Source organism: Pelecanus crispus, chromosome 8 (genome assembly GCF_030463565.1).
Source record: "Pelecanus crispus isolate bPelCri1 chromosome 8, bPelCri1.pri, whole genome shotgun sequence".
Classification (NCBI taxonomy): Eukaryota; Metazoa; Chordata; class Aves; order Pelecaniformes; family Pelecanidae; genus Pelecanus; species Pelecanus crispus.
This window is the reverse complement of record NC_134650.1, coordinates 4,223,876-4,239,298: the sequence shown is the minus strand read 5'-3', so window position 1 is coordinate 4,239,298 and position 15,423 is coordinate 4,223,876. Positions and strand designations below refer to the sequence as shown.

Below are 15,423 nucleotides of genomic sequence, written 5' to 3'. Positions count from 1 at the left end.
CATTTCGGGAGGAATGCGGTGTTAACCCCCCCCGGCTGAAGATGCAGGAGCGGACACGTTCGTACACAATGGCCTGGCCGGCAGCAGGGAGAGGCGGGCCGGCAGCAGCTGTGGAGGACGCGGTGCCAAGGCCCAGCCCCACGCAGGGCCGGGGCTTTCCAACAGCCGGGCCGGGCGCCCGCCTGGCAGCCAGGGGCCGCGCCCTGGGCCCGGGCGAGCCGGGGCCCTGCGCTGGCGACCGGCGGGGCGGGAAGAGGTCGCCCACGGCTGCGAGCGGCCCCCGGGGCGCCGCTGTGGCGAGTCCCCCCCCGCCCCCATCCCCGGGCAAGCGGGGCCAAGGGCCGCCCTGAGGGGCGAGGGCGGGGCCACGCGGGGCGGGGGGCACGCGTGGGGGGGGGATGTGACGCGCGGCGGCGCGGAGCATTGTGGGAGCTCGCGCCCGCCCGTCCAGCCGTTCCCCTTGGCCCCGCGGGCGGAGCGGAGGCAGCGGCAGCGGGAGCGGCAGCGGGAGCGGGGCCGCCGCCGGCCCACGGGAGACATTTTGCCGCCGGAGGCCGCGCCGTAAGTCAGGGCCGTGGGGCGGCCCAGCCCGCCGTGTGGGGAAAGGGGTGGCGGCGGGGGGGGTCGGGTCTCTGAGGGGCTCAGCCGCGGCGTGGGGCAGGCGGGCCGGGGTGCCAGGCGCCCCGAAGCAGCCGGGTGGGCTGTGAGGGAGGTGGGGTCCTCCCCCCCGCCCCCCCCCCCCCCCCCGCCATTCCCTGAGGAAAAGCGGGGGCCCGGGCCGCGCCGGGCGGTCTGTGGGGTTTTGCCGCTGCTTGTTGTGCCTCGGGTGAAGCCGGGAGATCCACCCCGCTCCCGGCGAAATGGTGGCAGCGGGGTTTTATTTCTCTTCAGTCTGCGTCTGGGTTACGGCGCGGAGGCTGGAAGGGGTCCAGCGGGCACCCCGCAGACCCTCGCCCTGCGCGGGGGTGTCAAGGAAGGGCTGGGGGTGTCGGGCCGCGGTTCCTCACCTCTCTCTGCCTTTATACGCACACACGGACCCCTTTTTTCGTCTTTTTCCCACCTCGGGTCATCGGGCAGGAGAAGATAATCTAGAGGGACTGCAACAAGCGCAAGTGAAAAGCACAGCAGAACGTGTTTTCAATGTGTTTCATTTGGGGATGAAGAAACCGTGGCGTAAAAGTTAACCTGCCACATGTGAATGACTTAATTAAAAAAAAAAAAAGAACAAACCAAAACCAAGCGACATTCTTAAAACCGTAAGCAAAGGCTTCCAGGAGTGGTAAAAATAAATGTTCGGCTAGAAACGGGGCCCCTTGTTCTTTTAGAACTGTCACTTCTTGTATAGTCTGCAATATGTCTGCCTGCAGGATTTGAGCAACCGGTACGGACTGTCTCTGGGTGTGGGTGTTTCTCGTAGGGGACTGCAAGTACTGCAAGACGCAGGTGAATGCAGGTTCCTAAGACTCAGCACAAGGTCTATCACAGGAGCGCCTGGATTTAGACCGAAGACTGACATGTTTGTGCGTGTAGGAGACAGTAAAGGGAACAAGCTGTTTCTGTAACTTACATCTTCCTATAAACCTTTTGTTTCCTCTGTAATCCTTAAAAGTAAGTTGCAGAAGGCCCATGAATTTAAATCTGAAGCTGGCAGTTGGAACCAGCTGGTATGCAAGAAGGGTGGTGTAAAACTGAGCTTGCTTCATTTACGTTGATGGAAGGAGACTGGTTGTTGAAATATATTTGGATGAGGCTTGTTATTTATCTCTTGACCATACAAACGAACGACCATTTTTTCCCCAGGACTGTGTGTGGCTGTCACTTAGCAACAGGTCTGTAGGGAACTTTGCAGATCTGCTGCCTCCCCCATTCCTAAGAGTAGAAGAAATAAATGAGCTAAGGAGCAAGTGAGCAATTAATAAAAATGAAACCCGAGTTCTTAGGCACAACCCAGAGTTAAAAGATTTAGGCGGGAACAAGACAATTACAGTTGCTTTGACAAATATATTTTAATGCAGTTGAGTATGAGAGATTTTTGTATCAAGTGGTCCCTAGAAAACTCCCCATTGTGTGGCGTTTTTTGGTTGGTTTTTTTTTTTTTTAAGTGTTCTGAAAGAAAGGAATTACACTGTTGTTTACTTAGTAATGGTTGCAGTATATTTTGTTGTATTATGTATCATAACCTTTCACACTGAAATCTAGGCCTTCTGAGTTTCTAAAGAGTAACTTTGTTTTGTTGTGTGTGAGGCATACCCTTCTGATTGCCAGTAACACCAGATGTTGACAGTGTAGATTAAGCCGTAACTGATCTAAAAACTAAGACTAGAATTTGGCCTAATGACAGTAATACAGGAAGAGTGCTTAAGCACCGATTATTTTATAGATCAGCATGAGCAAAAAGAAAAATCCACCACTGCAAACTTAGTCTTAAAATAAATCAGCATGTTTAAATTTGTCCTTAGGAGTTTCCTGGTTCTGCAGGTAAAATTCTAATACACAGCAGTGAGCTTTGATAAAAGGTATTCTCTTGATAAGATAGGTGATACAGTCACATTCCCGAAGAACGGTCAAAATCTTGCTCTCTCAAAGAAATTCAGAAGTATTTTTGTACAACTGTCAACCAGGATCAAGGCCTGTTGTCTGTTCTGCATAAAAGATAGTCCTGCCCCAGCAAGGTTATAAAGTAGGGATAAAGGAGCAGGAATCTGGAACTGATGCCACAAGAGGCAAAAAAAAAGCTTCCAGAGAGGGCCTCCCTTGGGAGAGGAAATATTAACCCCAGTGGGCAGTGCAGTGAGCATCAGGTTTTGTCAGCTGAGTGCTTCCTAGAGGTAAAACTGGAAAAGAAACATGCAGTGCTTGCTCACTTGTCTGGGAAAGAGGCTACGGGCACGTAAAGAAGCTACAGTTCCAGACCCATCCTTAAAGAGGATGGGCAGGATTCAGCTCGTGGTCCTTGCTCCAAAAGGAGCGGTGCTAGTATCGTGCCATTCATGGCCATCTGGGTGGGTCGAGTTCTTGCACTCCCTTCCCTCAGCAGTATAGCATCTATCTTGCATTTCGTTCTACGTCTGGATTTTGCCTTGGAAGCATCCATGTGAATTCTTTATTGCATTTTTGCTTTCTTCCAAAAATGTCAAGGGGCAAAGAAGTTTTCAAAATGTTCTTTAAAACAGTTTTTGTGAACGTTGAATTTGTAAATGGTCTGGTGATTTAAGGTCCTGTATCAAATTTTATGCTTCCTACCTAGTATACAAAAAGCTGTAATGCACAAATGGGCTTCATTTCATGCTAGTACTCCCAGCAGTGGTCAGTGAAGACAATTGTATTTACTTTTTCCTGACTATTGGTGGCAGGATGCCCAGCTAAAACTGTTGTCGTGCTCCCAGTACTGTTCGTAGTGGAGGTCTGCGCATTAAGGGGATATTTGTTTCGGGGTTTCAGACCCATTGTGGGAGGGAGGGACTTTTGCCAGTTGAATACAATTGTGCAACAGTATTTTGTTTTGCACACAGATTTTGTGAAAATGTTGCTCTTTTTGCTGTCCTTTATGTTATCACTGTGGGAATTTTAGTCTTACTAATCTTCAGTAGGAAGTACATCTGTTGGGCATTCCTAGATGAGGGACATTCTCTCAGTTTTCCAAGGGAAAATAAATGTATGTATGGTGCTACCTTTTCAGATGGGAAATTAATGTAGTGCTGGAACAGCTGTTCCACAACTGATTCCACTCCTCTCTCTGTTCCAGACCACAAAGAGTTACTGCTTTGATGAAGCATTTAAGCTAAAATTTGAAATCGCATCAGATCAAACGATAACCGAGAGATTAGCTCGTCTTTTATTACTGTCGTACCTAGAAACCACAGTCACAGACTGAGACGCGGTTGTTCTAGGCAGGCGTTATTAGAGACCATTTTATACCGACTCTATAAGCAGTGCATCTTATAAATATGCCAGACTAGCTTCTGATTAGCCAAGAGCAGAGCGAGTTAGTTGTCAAAGCAAACTCAAATGCACCTTTTCAAAAAGAGTTCAGCGGAGCGGCTGTTATTATAGTACTTAAATAGATTTAAGAGAGAATGGCAGCACTTGCATTGTTAATCTTTTGAAACAATGGAAAGAAAATAGCGTTGCAGTTAATCTCTTGTGATACAAAAATGAACTTTCCGGCTTAGTCTTTGTACTGGAATGAAGAGAAAAATAATTACTAAATCTTTGTATTTATCCTATTGTAGTAATGGTCTCCTGGATTCTGCTAGACTTACTGATGTGATCACGTAGATCTAAATTTAATCATCGGTTTGCTGAGTGCAGTTAATACACCAATGTAAGCCCATGGTTAGAACAGTCCCTGCCTGACAGCAATAGCATTCATAGTAATTTGTTAAGTCATTAAGAACCAGTACCTGAAAACTATTAATAGCAGCGGGTTTTTATTACTGCTGTTTGATGAAAGTGTCAAATTGACTGAGCTAATGAAGTACTGGTATTTGGAAATTAAGTAGCACTTTACCAGGATGTCCAGGCTGTACTTTCAGAATTTTGTGGTGTTAAACCTTTCAGAAAAACAGACGCCTATGTGCATTTTAGGAAGATGGTATTTGAAAGTGTGGTTTAGTGGAATATCTACCTTCACACAGAAAAATATGGCCAGGAGTTACTACAGCCAATTTCAAACAGAAAAAAGTTAATCATGCTGATTTCATTGCTACACCTTAATATTACTTTGTTTCTTAGAAACTGTATTTCTGGCTCGCAAAGACATGACAGCAGAGGAGCCTTGTAGCTTGAATCTTTGCTGTGAGCCAAATTAATATACCGTCAAATTCTCACTCCTGTGAATTTTGAGGTGTTAGAAAGCAGTATGAATCTTGGTACAGTCTTTAAGGGGTTTTCAAAAGGCTATGAATTGCGTGCTAAATTCTGCAACTAGGGCAGTCTGTGTCCAAGCACAGCAGAGCCGCTGAAGAATATAGCATTAAATTTGATTCGAAGTCAGAGGTGGACTTACTGTACCTAAGTTGACTCCCTGGTGATATCCCCTGATTATCACAGTGATAATTTTTTGAACTGTTACAGTGAAACAAAATAATTTTATCATCAAGTCTTTGAAGACTTTGCAATGTATTTAGTAAAGTTTCTCAGTAATTCCATTACAAAAGCAAGGAAGGGGAAAGAATGGAAAGGACTGGTCCATTGACTGTCATTGACTGTGATTTTTTTTTTTTTTTTTTTTTTTAATTATCCTGCTCAAATCTTATCTGAACTATGGCACATGTGATAAGGTTCCCTTTGGTTGCCTCCCTCATCTGCTGGCTAGCAGTGACTCAGCAAACAGCTCTGGTTCATTAACATTGGCAGCATTCCAGACTTTCTGGTGTTACAAAGATAAAACATTTGGGAACATGTAAGGCACACAGTTTTCTTTGGTTTTTGATCTGTTGCCACGCTCTTTACATTTAACTTCAATATAATTTTTTTTTTTTTTTTTTTGTGGCTGTTGCAAGCAAAATCTCTTCTCTTTCCCTTCTCTTTTGCTGTGGAGAACTAGAAGTAGAGAAGAGACTTTGAGAGCTCGTTGGGCCATCCCTCAGCTCAAAGGCAGGACAAACAGGTTCAGCAAAGTAATGATCCTGCATCCATAATTAAGCCTGAAAAAGGTCTTCCATGGCAGCCTCTCTTTTTCCCCTTCCAAATTACATGGTTGGCAAAATTAAAAGTGGTACTTGAAACTTAATTGGAATTTCCCTCCCTCCACCCCCGACATCTAAAGATGCAGTGATTCCCTACATGTCATAGGAGTGGGATCCTTGAGACAGGAAGCTCTGAAACTCATCTTTATTGCATTTCACCTTTAATACTAGACGTTCCAGAAGTTCTTGCTTTTTTAAATATGCTAGCCCCAGACCTTTCTGGTTCAGGCAAAGTTTTTCCTCACAAATAAACTCAGAGCTAGAAAGCTCTTTAAGATACAGTATGAGAGGATCAGGTTAATTATCAAGATAGGTCCAGGGTTATCCTAAATATTAATGAGAGAAATGTGACCAGGAGTATAAAATAGAGAAGGAAATTAACATCTAGAATTTGCAGAAGTGATAAAGTAGGCTTATCGTGAAAGAAAAAAATATGCCATTTTATATACGGGTAGGTGTTAGATAGCCACAGATGACAGGAGACTCAAAGGTATTAAGTAGAAATACTATGTTAAATGGAAGAACATCTTTGAACACCAGGTGAAAGAGGTTGGAAACTAACAGCAAAGCATTTTGCTCTAGGGTGATATAAGGGAGGTTGATTTCTCATGACTGATGACAGTTGACACTATGGTAACAACAAACTTAGCATCGCTTTGGGTAGATGATATGTATCCAGAGACAGTGCTATACAGTACACATTTGCTTCGACATACGAAGGAACCACTTCCCTTCTCTATGAACAGTCATTTTCATGGAACTAAAACCAAGAGGGCAGTGCTCTTTCACCTTGTTCTGTTACCAGCTACAGCATGGCCATCCATGTGTGTCTTCCATTTGGACTTCTTCTTCCAGCTCCTTCAAAGCCTCTTTGGCAGTAATTCAGTATTGCTCCATGCTTAACTCAGACTTTGATCCAAATGTTAGAGCAGCTGATGGCGAGATGACGCTCTCCCAAAGAAAAAACCCCAACATGAGGAAGTAAGGATTTCCGTATTCTCGTCCAGCTCTCCTGACTGTCCCATAAACTCATAAGCCAAATGGTTAATAGAAGCTTACTGCTTAAGGCTTGCAGGTTTTCCCTAGAAAAATTATGTTTTTCATAATTCAGCTATCAGTTACCAACCAAAGGAATTATGGGGGAAGCTAGAAGCAAAGGTATTTCTCATGCCTGCTTTCTCATGCCTGCTTTCCCTGGTGTTTGATTCAATGAACTTCTTAACATTTGTGAAATTAAACAACTGTAGGACGGATGAAAATGGATTATGAACTATGAAAATAATTTCTGGCAGAAAGTCCATAGCCAACTGAAAGCTGCACCCAGCCTTCCTGCTAACAAAGGCAGAGCTAACTAGATGAGAAAATGCAATTAAATGGAAGGTTTTTGAAATCGGTTGTGAGCTCCAGTTAGGCAGTTTCTCAAGGCAAGAAAATTGGCTTTTGTCCTTTTCTTTGCAGAATAATAGTTGTTACAGAGCTGAGTTCACAGCAGAGGAAAGGAGAAGGAGCCCTTTTGATGGCTTCCCCCTTCCAAAGTTTCCTGTCCGGTTTTTTTGACATGTTTCATAAATGTAGTGTGACTTTCATCTGAGCTAGTAAGATGGGATCATTGTTTACCTTTAACAAGCAGTAAGCCCATTGCATTTATTTTACTTAATGTGCTATGCAAGTATAGACTCTTTGATGAATGGAGTGTGGAAGTGGAAAGGAAAAGAAATGTTTGATACTTGTGTTTCTTTAGTTATCCTGAGTGGTCTTCACTTGATAGTTATGTAGTCTGAATCTCGGTGACTCACTGAGATTTATAAGATTGCACGACATGTCAGCGCAGAACAGAAGTTGCAAAACTTAGTTGGTGAACCTGTTTTGCCTAATTCTGAGCTCGCTCAATTGTTGTGGATTCAGACGTATGGCAAATACAGTTAGGTTCCTAAGGACAAGGAGAGAATTTAGAATAAACGAGAGAAAAACAAGAAGGGAAGCAGAGAAATGGTGTGATGGGAAAGCAGGCTTAAAGAGGTTTCATTGTGGAGTATATAAACGCACCGGTGAATTTGCATTTCTGTTAGGTAGGATTTGTGCAGCAAGGAAAGAACAAGGATGCACAGAGGTACGTGTATCACTGACGCATGCCACTGGTTTCCCTAGAGTTCAGACGTGCAGGAGGAACGGAGAGGGAGATGGGACCATCTCCTTTCCTCTGAGTTAATTTCAAAACCCAGTGCATTGCCTAAACCTTCAAAGATACCTTGAGAGCCTGGAAACCCTCCACCTCTTTGGATTTGTCAGCTTCTATTTACAGCCTAAGCAGAAATCAAAGAGAGAAAAAAATATGTTTGACAGGTGTTTCAGCAGAAGGTTTCTTCACCAAGATAAACTGAGATACATTTGTCAGATATCTGCTGGGTGTTTAGACCACTGTTACGTTAAGGAAGGGTGGCAGATTGAAGTTCATCAGATTCCTAGAGGGCATGCTGAAGCAGTACAGTCTTCGATGTGGAGATAGCTGGTTTCCGTTAGGTTCAAATCTCAAGGGATTCATTTCAGATCTTTCTAAAACCAGAACATTTAGTGTGCAGGAGATGTGTTTTGCCATGCATTGGCCTTTATTCTGTAAATTCACACATGCTTGAAAACCTAGCTTTTTAGGGAAGATGGATATACTTTAGGAAAGGTTTGGTGGATATACTAGGAAAGGTTTAGTGGATACAATTTTTCCTAGTTAGGAACATAGTTATTCACGAGCATAACAGTCCTACCACAGCCGTTCAAATGCCCAATCGAGTTCTTCCCGGAGAGCAGAGGGTTGTGTCAGTCTCCTTGCAGAAAGCATCTTCTGCTTTAATGCAGAAGCTCTGTTTTACATTAGGTAGTTGTCACTCTTTGCTCCGTTACTGGTACTGGGTTTAATCTGTTAGGAATTTCAGAAAAGTAATTCCAAAGCAAATTTATAGGAAATAATTTCTCTGGCTTATATATTTACTGTATAAAATTATGCTAAGATTACAATGGCAAGTAAACATTCTGTGGAAAATTATTTTAGGTTCTTGTATACACTCTAAAAAGGCAACTTGTCTCTATGTTTTAGGCACCCTAATGCATTGCCTACCCCAAAATACTGATTTGTCTTGAAATTCAGTATAAGGTATTATAGCATCACTCCTTACTGATAACCTTTTAACTTTTTTTTTTTTCTTTTCCCTCCTCCTTCCTAACATATAGAGTGCTGTTCCAGACCCAATACAGACAAAATGTCCAGCAGGGGTGGAAAGAAGAAGTCAACCAAGACTTCCCGCTCCGCAAAGGCTGGGGTCATATTCCCTGTTGGAAGAATGCTACGTTACATTAAGAAAGGCCACCCGAAGTACAGAATTGGTGTTGGTGCTCCAGTGTACATGGCTGCTGTACTGGAATATCTGACTGGTAGGTTTTGCTGAACAATGTGAAATAGCAGCAGTGAAAGTAATGGTACAAACTGAATTTGCACAGGAGAAAAAGCAAAAAGATCCTCTGACGTATAGATGACTGTAAACGTTATAGCTGAAGTAAGTGCCGTGCTGATCGCACATCTAAGCCAAAATCGAGGTTCCCCCACCCCTGCCTCACAGCTTTGATGGCTTTTGTGCATTGCAGTGCTGGATTTGCTTTGACTTCTTGTAAACACTTCTTCCACATAGGCACTCAGAAGGATTCCTACTAACATCCGTGCATATGGACTTGGCCTTCAGTGTTGTAGTCCTGCCTGCTCCAATTTTGTGCCTGATGGCTTTGTTTGGGTTCTAATTGTCTGTTAAGCGTATACATTCCTTTTAAATAGAGAGCGTCTCAGTGTTTACACAGGGCTGAGATTGCTTACAGCATTGTCTAAACATTTTTGTTCAATTTACAGATTATTTTTGAGACTACAGATGCTGTTTGCAATTTGTTTGGTTGAGTCTGTGTATAAATGCACACTCTGTTCATCTGCCCCGGATCAACGTATTTTATTTGCTTACATTTGTAGTCCTTTCTCTGTTCATCTCATCATGTCAGAATGAGAACACCTTAAATAATTATCTCATCCTCACAGTCCTTCTTGGAGGATGAAAGTATTATTTTTCCTTCATTTAGAAAGAAGCTTCAAAGGAAGAAGATGCTTTGCCCAAAGACATACACAACTAGACACACAAGTAAAGATCTTTACATAGCAGTTCTCCTCTCAAACGAGACTTAAAATGTTGCAAGTTTACCCCACAAACAACATTACAAAATTAGTCTTCTAATGCAAAATTAACCCCAACTGTAATAGCATCAACACATGGGCTTTTTGCAATATTGGTTTGCTTAAAATAAAATACATTTGAAAAAAGGGATAAGAATAAATCCCCAGTTCAGTCACATTTGTGTGGCCAGGCTGACTTACAAGCATACACCTGTAGGCTAGGGATCTAGCAAAAAGCACAAGCGCTAGGTGGATTGGTGTTTGGAGACAGATTCTATTAGGATGACTAAGGAAAAGCTTGAATTGGATCTCATTTCTCATAGCAGTGTTTCTTTTTACAGTGCATCTGCTTACGTCAGTGTGCTGGTTGCAGCAGATACAAGTGTTTCAAGGGACAGTAGTCTTTAAGCTATAAGGGTGCACTGAGTCTCTGAGGAAGAGAGGCACTTTTTTCTTTGACTTACGCACAAAGTAGCAAAGCATGTGGTTTAGCTTTGCTGGAAGTATTTAAAAACTGAAGTGAGCTCACTCTTACAGCAATTTTAGATATGCCTTATAATGGATATTGACATTGAAGAACAGAAATAGGCTGGGTTGTTTTTTTTTTTCTGTAAAGTTTCTTCCTCCCTTAAAGATGAAGACTGGTAATGTTAAGAATAATTAGTAGAGTGTTTGTTTTCTGTAAGGTATTCATATCACATTATTGAATTTTCTCTGCCATCAAATATCCGCGCACCCCCTTCACTTGTTCAAGTTCACCATTTTCTTTATTTGGGCCTTTTCTTTAAAAGAATGCTTTTAAACTTCATAGATGGCCTTAAAAAGATTAACATTTCCTTCAGCTAGGTTCCTGCTTACAGCAGTAACAACTCAAATAAAATGCTTCTTAGGGTGAAGGGTGCTTTGAATGCTGCCCTTTTAAAGAAAGAGAACAATACAGGTGAGCTTAAGGCACTGCTAATGAGCAGCACATGTTATTGGTTAACTGTTTGATTTAGTGTTTACTGAGGCAGTGATGGTTTAGGCAGCTAGGAATAGGCTGGGGAAATAAAGGTGTTTCTTTAACTGCTGCACGTCCTGGGAAACTGTCTGAGGAGATTAACAACAATAAAAAAAAGCCAAAAGAAAGTTGCACACATCACTTCTTTAGGAAGAAGAAAAAAGGGAGGGGGGAAGGAGAGCTAAGGGGAAAAGTGCCTTCTTTTTTTCTACCTTTAAATATTTTTAAGCTGGGTTTTGGTTTTTTTTGTCTCCTCTGAAGGCTAGGTAGATAGTCCTAGTATCCTGTATCTCAGGGTTTTCTTTCATTCTTATACATAGATGCATCTCAAAGCACAGATACTCTTTTCTTTCCTTACTGAGTAAGTAATCGTTTTATGACTGTTTTAGTCTGGTGGGGTTTTTTTTCCCCTTCCCTTTCTGTAAGTTTTTCACACTCTATATAGTGTAATTTTTTAGCCTTTAATGCTCAGTATGTTTTCTGAACTTCAGGTCATTCATCTTTTTCAGTATAATTCAGAAACACTCCCTTGAAATGGGATGCTTGGAAATTTTTGGGTTGCGTTCTTTTTACCTCTTGGCAGTTATTACTTCACAAAACCAGAGAAATCCTGACTTGTCTCCAGGAGGGTTTTTAAAGATACTCATGTCAGCACATGATCTGAGACTAAATCAAAGCATTTCAACCGTTTCAAAATAAAAGCAGGAACATGACATAATAGGAAGGAGACCATGTGAAGTGGCCTGATAATAAATTGGCTAAATGAAAAAAGCAATCCTGTGCATCCAGGAAGGAGAGGAAAAACGTAAAATATCAAAAGCACTTGTAGGAAAGAAGGACATCAGAAAAGAGTAGGAGGGGAAATGACAGAGACGTGACCTAATCGAAAGGAACCTACTAAGGTTTGAAAACTAGTTCACGTGTGTGCAGAATATGGCACTGACTTTAATCCTTTAGAAGATGAGGTGCTTCATTTTGTTGGCCTTTGCTAAAGGTTAGCTGTGATGTAAATCTGAAATTAGCCCAGATCTGGGATTTTGGTTGGGTTCAGTTTGAGATTTGAACTTCCGTAATGCTTCCAGCTGTTCAGACTTGGCGTTCTCTTCTGGGTCCATCTGTAGCTATGACTTTATCCACTTGTACTTCGAAGGTAACTTACTGTTACCATGTATGTATGGCTACTCATTAGAAAGTAAAAATACACATTCTAGAATTTCTTGTAGTGTATGGGCCCATTTGTAATTTAAGCCCTTCTTCAGTCTGTGCCCGACGAAGTGCTTTTTCAAATTACGTTTATGTTGTTCTCTTACTTTTGTATTGGCGTGTTTATACACGGTACAGTTCCACCAGCAGGAACATGCACTGTTTTAGCACACAGGAACTAGTCTGGCTGCTTCAGCTGCTGTGAACTAAAAACTGCGTCTTTGCTGTGCTGCTTTTCAGTCTCTTGGCTTCTGACAACTTCTGCAGAAGCTGGCTGGAATACATATTCCCTGTGTTGTCTGTTACAGTATCTTTAAAAATAATAATAAAACTACTATATTATTAGATGTACAATTTGTCTTCTGGTCTTCAGCTAATAACGTGTTTTTCCTTATCTTACATTTCTATGTACTTGACATGTGAACAGGTTGCACAGTGAGTATTCTCCTTCTCTTAGTTATTCACTAAAGGTTCTTGTTACCTGCAAGTAATATTACAAAATAATTCTCTCATCAGCACACCTAGTGTGTGCAGTTTGGTTTCTTAAGCATACCACCTGCTTATCCTCTCCTGCTTTTCTTCTAAGGAAATAACGTGTAATGTCCACTGTAAATAGGATGCGAGCGTGTGTTCGTGGGTGAAAGTGGAGAAAGTACCTTTGAGTTTTACTGACACTGAAGCAAGTGGATATACTTACTTTCTTTACTCTGGAGGAATAGTGTGGATGCTGAAGAACTACAATGCATGGTTCTTATTTCTTTTCCTTCTTTGCAGTAGCAGTTCATGCTGTGCCGCCTATCTTGCAGGAAATAGTCAGAATAGTTGATTAATTTCCGCTTATGCTGCAGAATTAATTTTAAGTATCATCGGCTGCTTTAAGCTGGCAAAAAGTTCAGTGTTAGTAATTCCCTTTGTCTTCTTTCCTTATTGCGACAGTTGTTTTACAAAGGTTCATTGCCTATTTATCTTCCCTAACATGTGCTTTAGAAAACTGCAATCCAGTCCTTATTTTCTCTGCAAAGTAGTCCATCAGTATCAGTTTATGTCAAAAAAAAAAAACCAAACCCCAAAACCAAACTAGGTCAGTCAAGAGGGTGGCCACAGACTTCATTTGGGGCACTACAGCCACTCAGATGAAGTTGTATGGTTTGTATTTGTCAGAACTGGTCCAGCCATACATGTAATCAGATACGTTCCCTTCAGACGTGTAGCTTGCACAAGTTACAATATAGCCCAAACTTTCTTACTAACTGAAAAAGATACTCCTTTGCCCTTAAAAAATAGAAATCTCTTGAGCGTATTTAAAGGCAGCAAAAACAAGGCCTGCAAGTGATTTCTGCTCCCCCTGCCCCCCATCGTCTTCTCTACACTGTAAATAATTTTCAGTTGCCAAAATGTCATAGCAAATGAGGAGAAGGAGAAGTTTATAAAACAGCAGGAGAACAGGAATACAGAAGAAATGAGACTTTGATTTATATTTATTCTCTACATACTGAAGTAAGGTAGGAGAAAATGTTAAATGTCTGTTTTCTCCATTAGATTTTTTTTCTCAACTGGATTTTTATTGCCCATTGTGTACTGTTGATCATGTATTTTGTTCAAATGTAAAATAAGCACCTTTTGAATCCCACGGTTAGAATTGCATCTGAGGCATTCTGGTGCTTACCTGAGTTTTTGTTTTCAGGCTTTGTGATGTCACCAGAATCCCTTAATGGAGGTTCATGTGCTGGAGCTCAGTTCGTTGCATTTCCATCTTGATTAATTTTCGATGTGGAAAACTTTCTTAAGCCAGCTGCTGATTGGCTGCAAAATGAAAGTCCTTCCTGAATGCAGTAAGTTTAACTGCTCACTTCAGATGCTCACTTTCCGATGTGCAAGCTGATCAACTTGAACTGCTGGTCACCTCTTGCGTTCTGCTTGCTGCTGAAAATTTTTACAGGGTCACAGAGGAAAACAATGATTTGCCCTGTTTGTCAAAGCAGAGGTACTGCTGAACTTCTGCTTGGAAGCAGAGGGAAGCTCAGAGGTTCACACGAAATAGCATTAGGTTAAAGCAGATTCAAGTTCCGGGCATTCTGAGGCTACCATAAATAACAGTCCTTAGGGAGTAATGAAATTTAAGAGGACAGTTAATTGACAGTATCTTTCTGATACCATTCAAATGTGCATTCACTACCAAGAGACATTCCTTCTATTTAAACAGGCAGCTTTAGAAACACTAATCCCTATTACAATGTTCTGCCACAAACTGTGTCTCAAAAGAGGTTTAAAATAGGGGCTTTTAGGACCTGTGCCTTACTTGAGCAAGCATGAGACTATCTCTTCAGATCCAGTGTGGTTTTAATATGGATTAATACTGGACCTAAAATACAGCAGGGTTGTTTATGGCAATAGCCTCGCAAGCAGAGACCTTTCGAAAATACCAGTATAGCAAAGCTCCTCTGTAACATTCTTCTTTTACGTAAGACTTGTGTCACACTCTTGAGAGGCGAGATTGTCACAATTCAAAATTGCTATACTTGTATGAAGTGCCTCTTCAGATATAAAACTTTGCATAGTTACCAATTGAATGACCAACTTTCATTCTGAATTTACAAATGCATGAATTGGTCTGCTTCAGACGTATACAAATGAAGAGTTTTCTTTCACTGATAAGCCCTTCCTTGGCTCCAACCCTGTAAACACTTAGGTATGTGCCTGTCTTACCTTGGAGTCCCATAAACTTCAGTGGATCTCTGAGTTACAAAGCTAAGGTGATACAAAATTACATACCCAGTTAGACTCCTAATATATTCTCCAAGCTACGCAGATCAGGTTTGATGAAAAACAATAAAAGCCAAAGCATTTTCTCATAATAAAAGCCCTAACAGGGCATACTGATATGTCAATATAGACACTTACTTCAGAGGGGTAGATATACATCAGAATTTGCATTGTGACCTCTGTCATACTGCGATAATGTACAAAATGCTGGGCTGGGTTGGTTTGGTTTTTACATCATGGTCACCGAATTATTTTCTCCCTTGAAAATGTTAAATGTTAGTTATATATTAATATCATTAGATATAGAATGAAATACTTTTTATTCTAGTAACAGTCATTACATCTATTTATTTGACTGTAATGGTTTTACTATAAATTGCTGTTCAATTTAATCTTGGTAACAGCCTTTGTTTTGAAGAATGGAATTTAAGTGAAGCGTAAAACAAAAATATGGCTGATTTTGCTGCAGATTTTTTTCTTACCCTTTGTCTTAACTTGTATCTCTTCTAGAGAAAAACAAAAGAATCTATAAAGCTCAAGTCTTTTCTTCTTTGGCCCTTTATTCT

The 15,423-nt window shown here is 41.6% G+C and overlaps 1 protein-coding gene across 4 annotated transcripts in view; it reads left to right on the top strand.

The window, feature by feature from the left end:
- Positions 1-527: 527 nt before the first annotated feature.
- MACROH2A1 (macroH2A.1 histone) overlaps positions 528-15,423 on the top strand; it is a 47,499-nt gene continuing 32,603 nt past the window's right edge. For 3 of the 4 annotated variants that reach the window (XM_075714885.1, XM_075714884.1, XM_075714883.1), the window contains exons 1-2: positions 528-561; positions 8,913-9,113. In XM_075714885.1, coding sequence (XP_075571000.1) covers positions 8,942-9,113 — 172 coding nt within the window. In that variant the 5' untranslated portion in view covers positions 528-561; positions 8,913-8,941. Of the gene's footprint in view, positions 562-8,912; positions 9,114-13,778; positions 13,927-15,423 lie in introns of those variants that run through there. The other variant, XM_075714887.1, reaches the window with a different exon arrangement.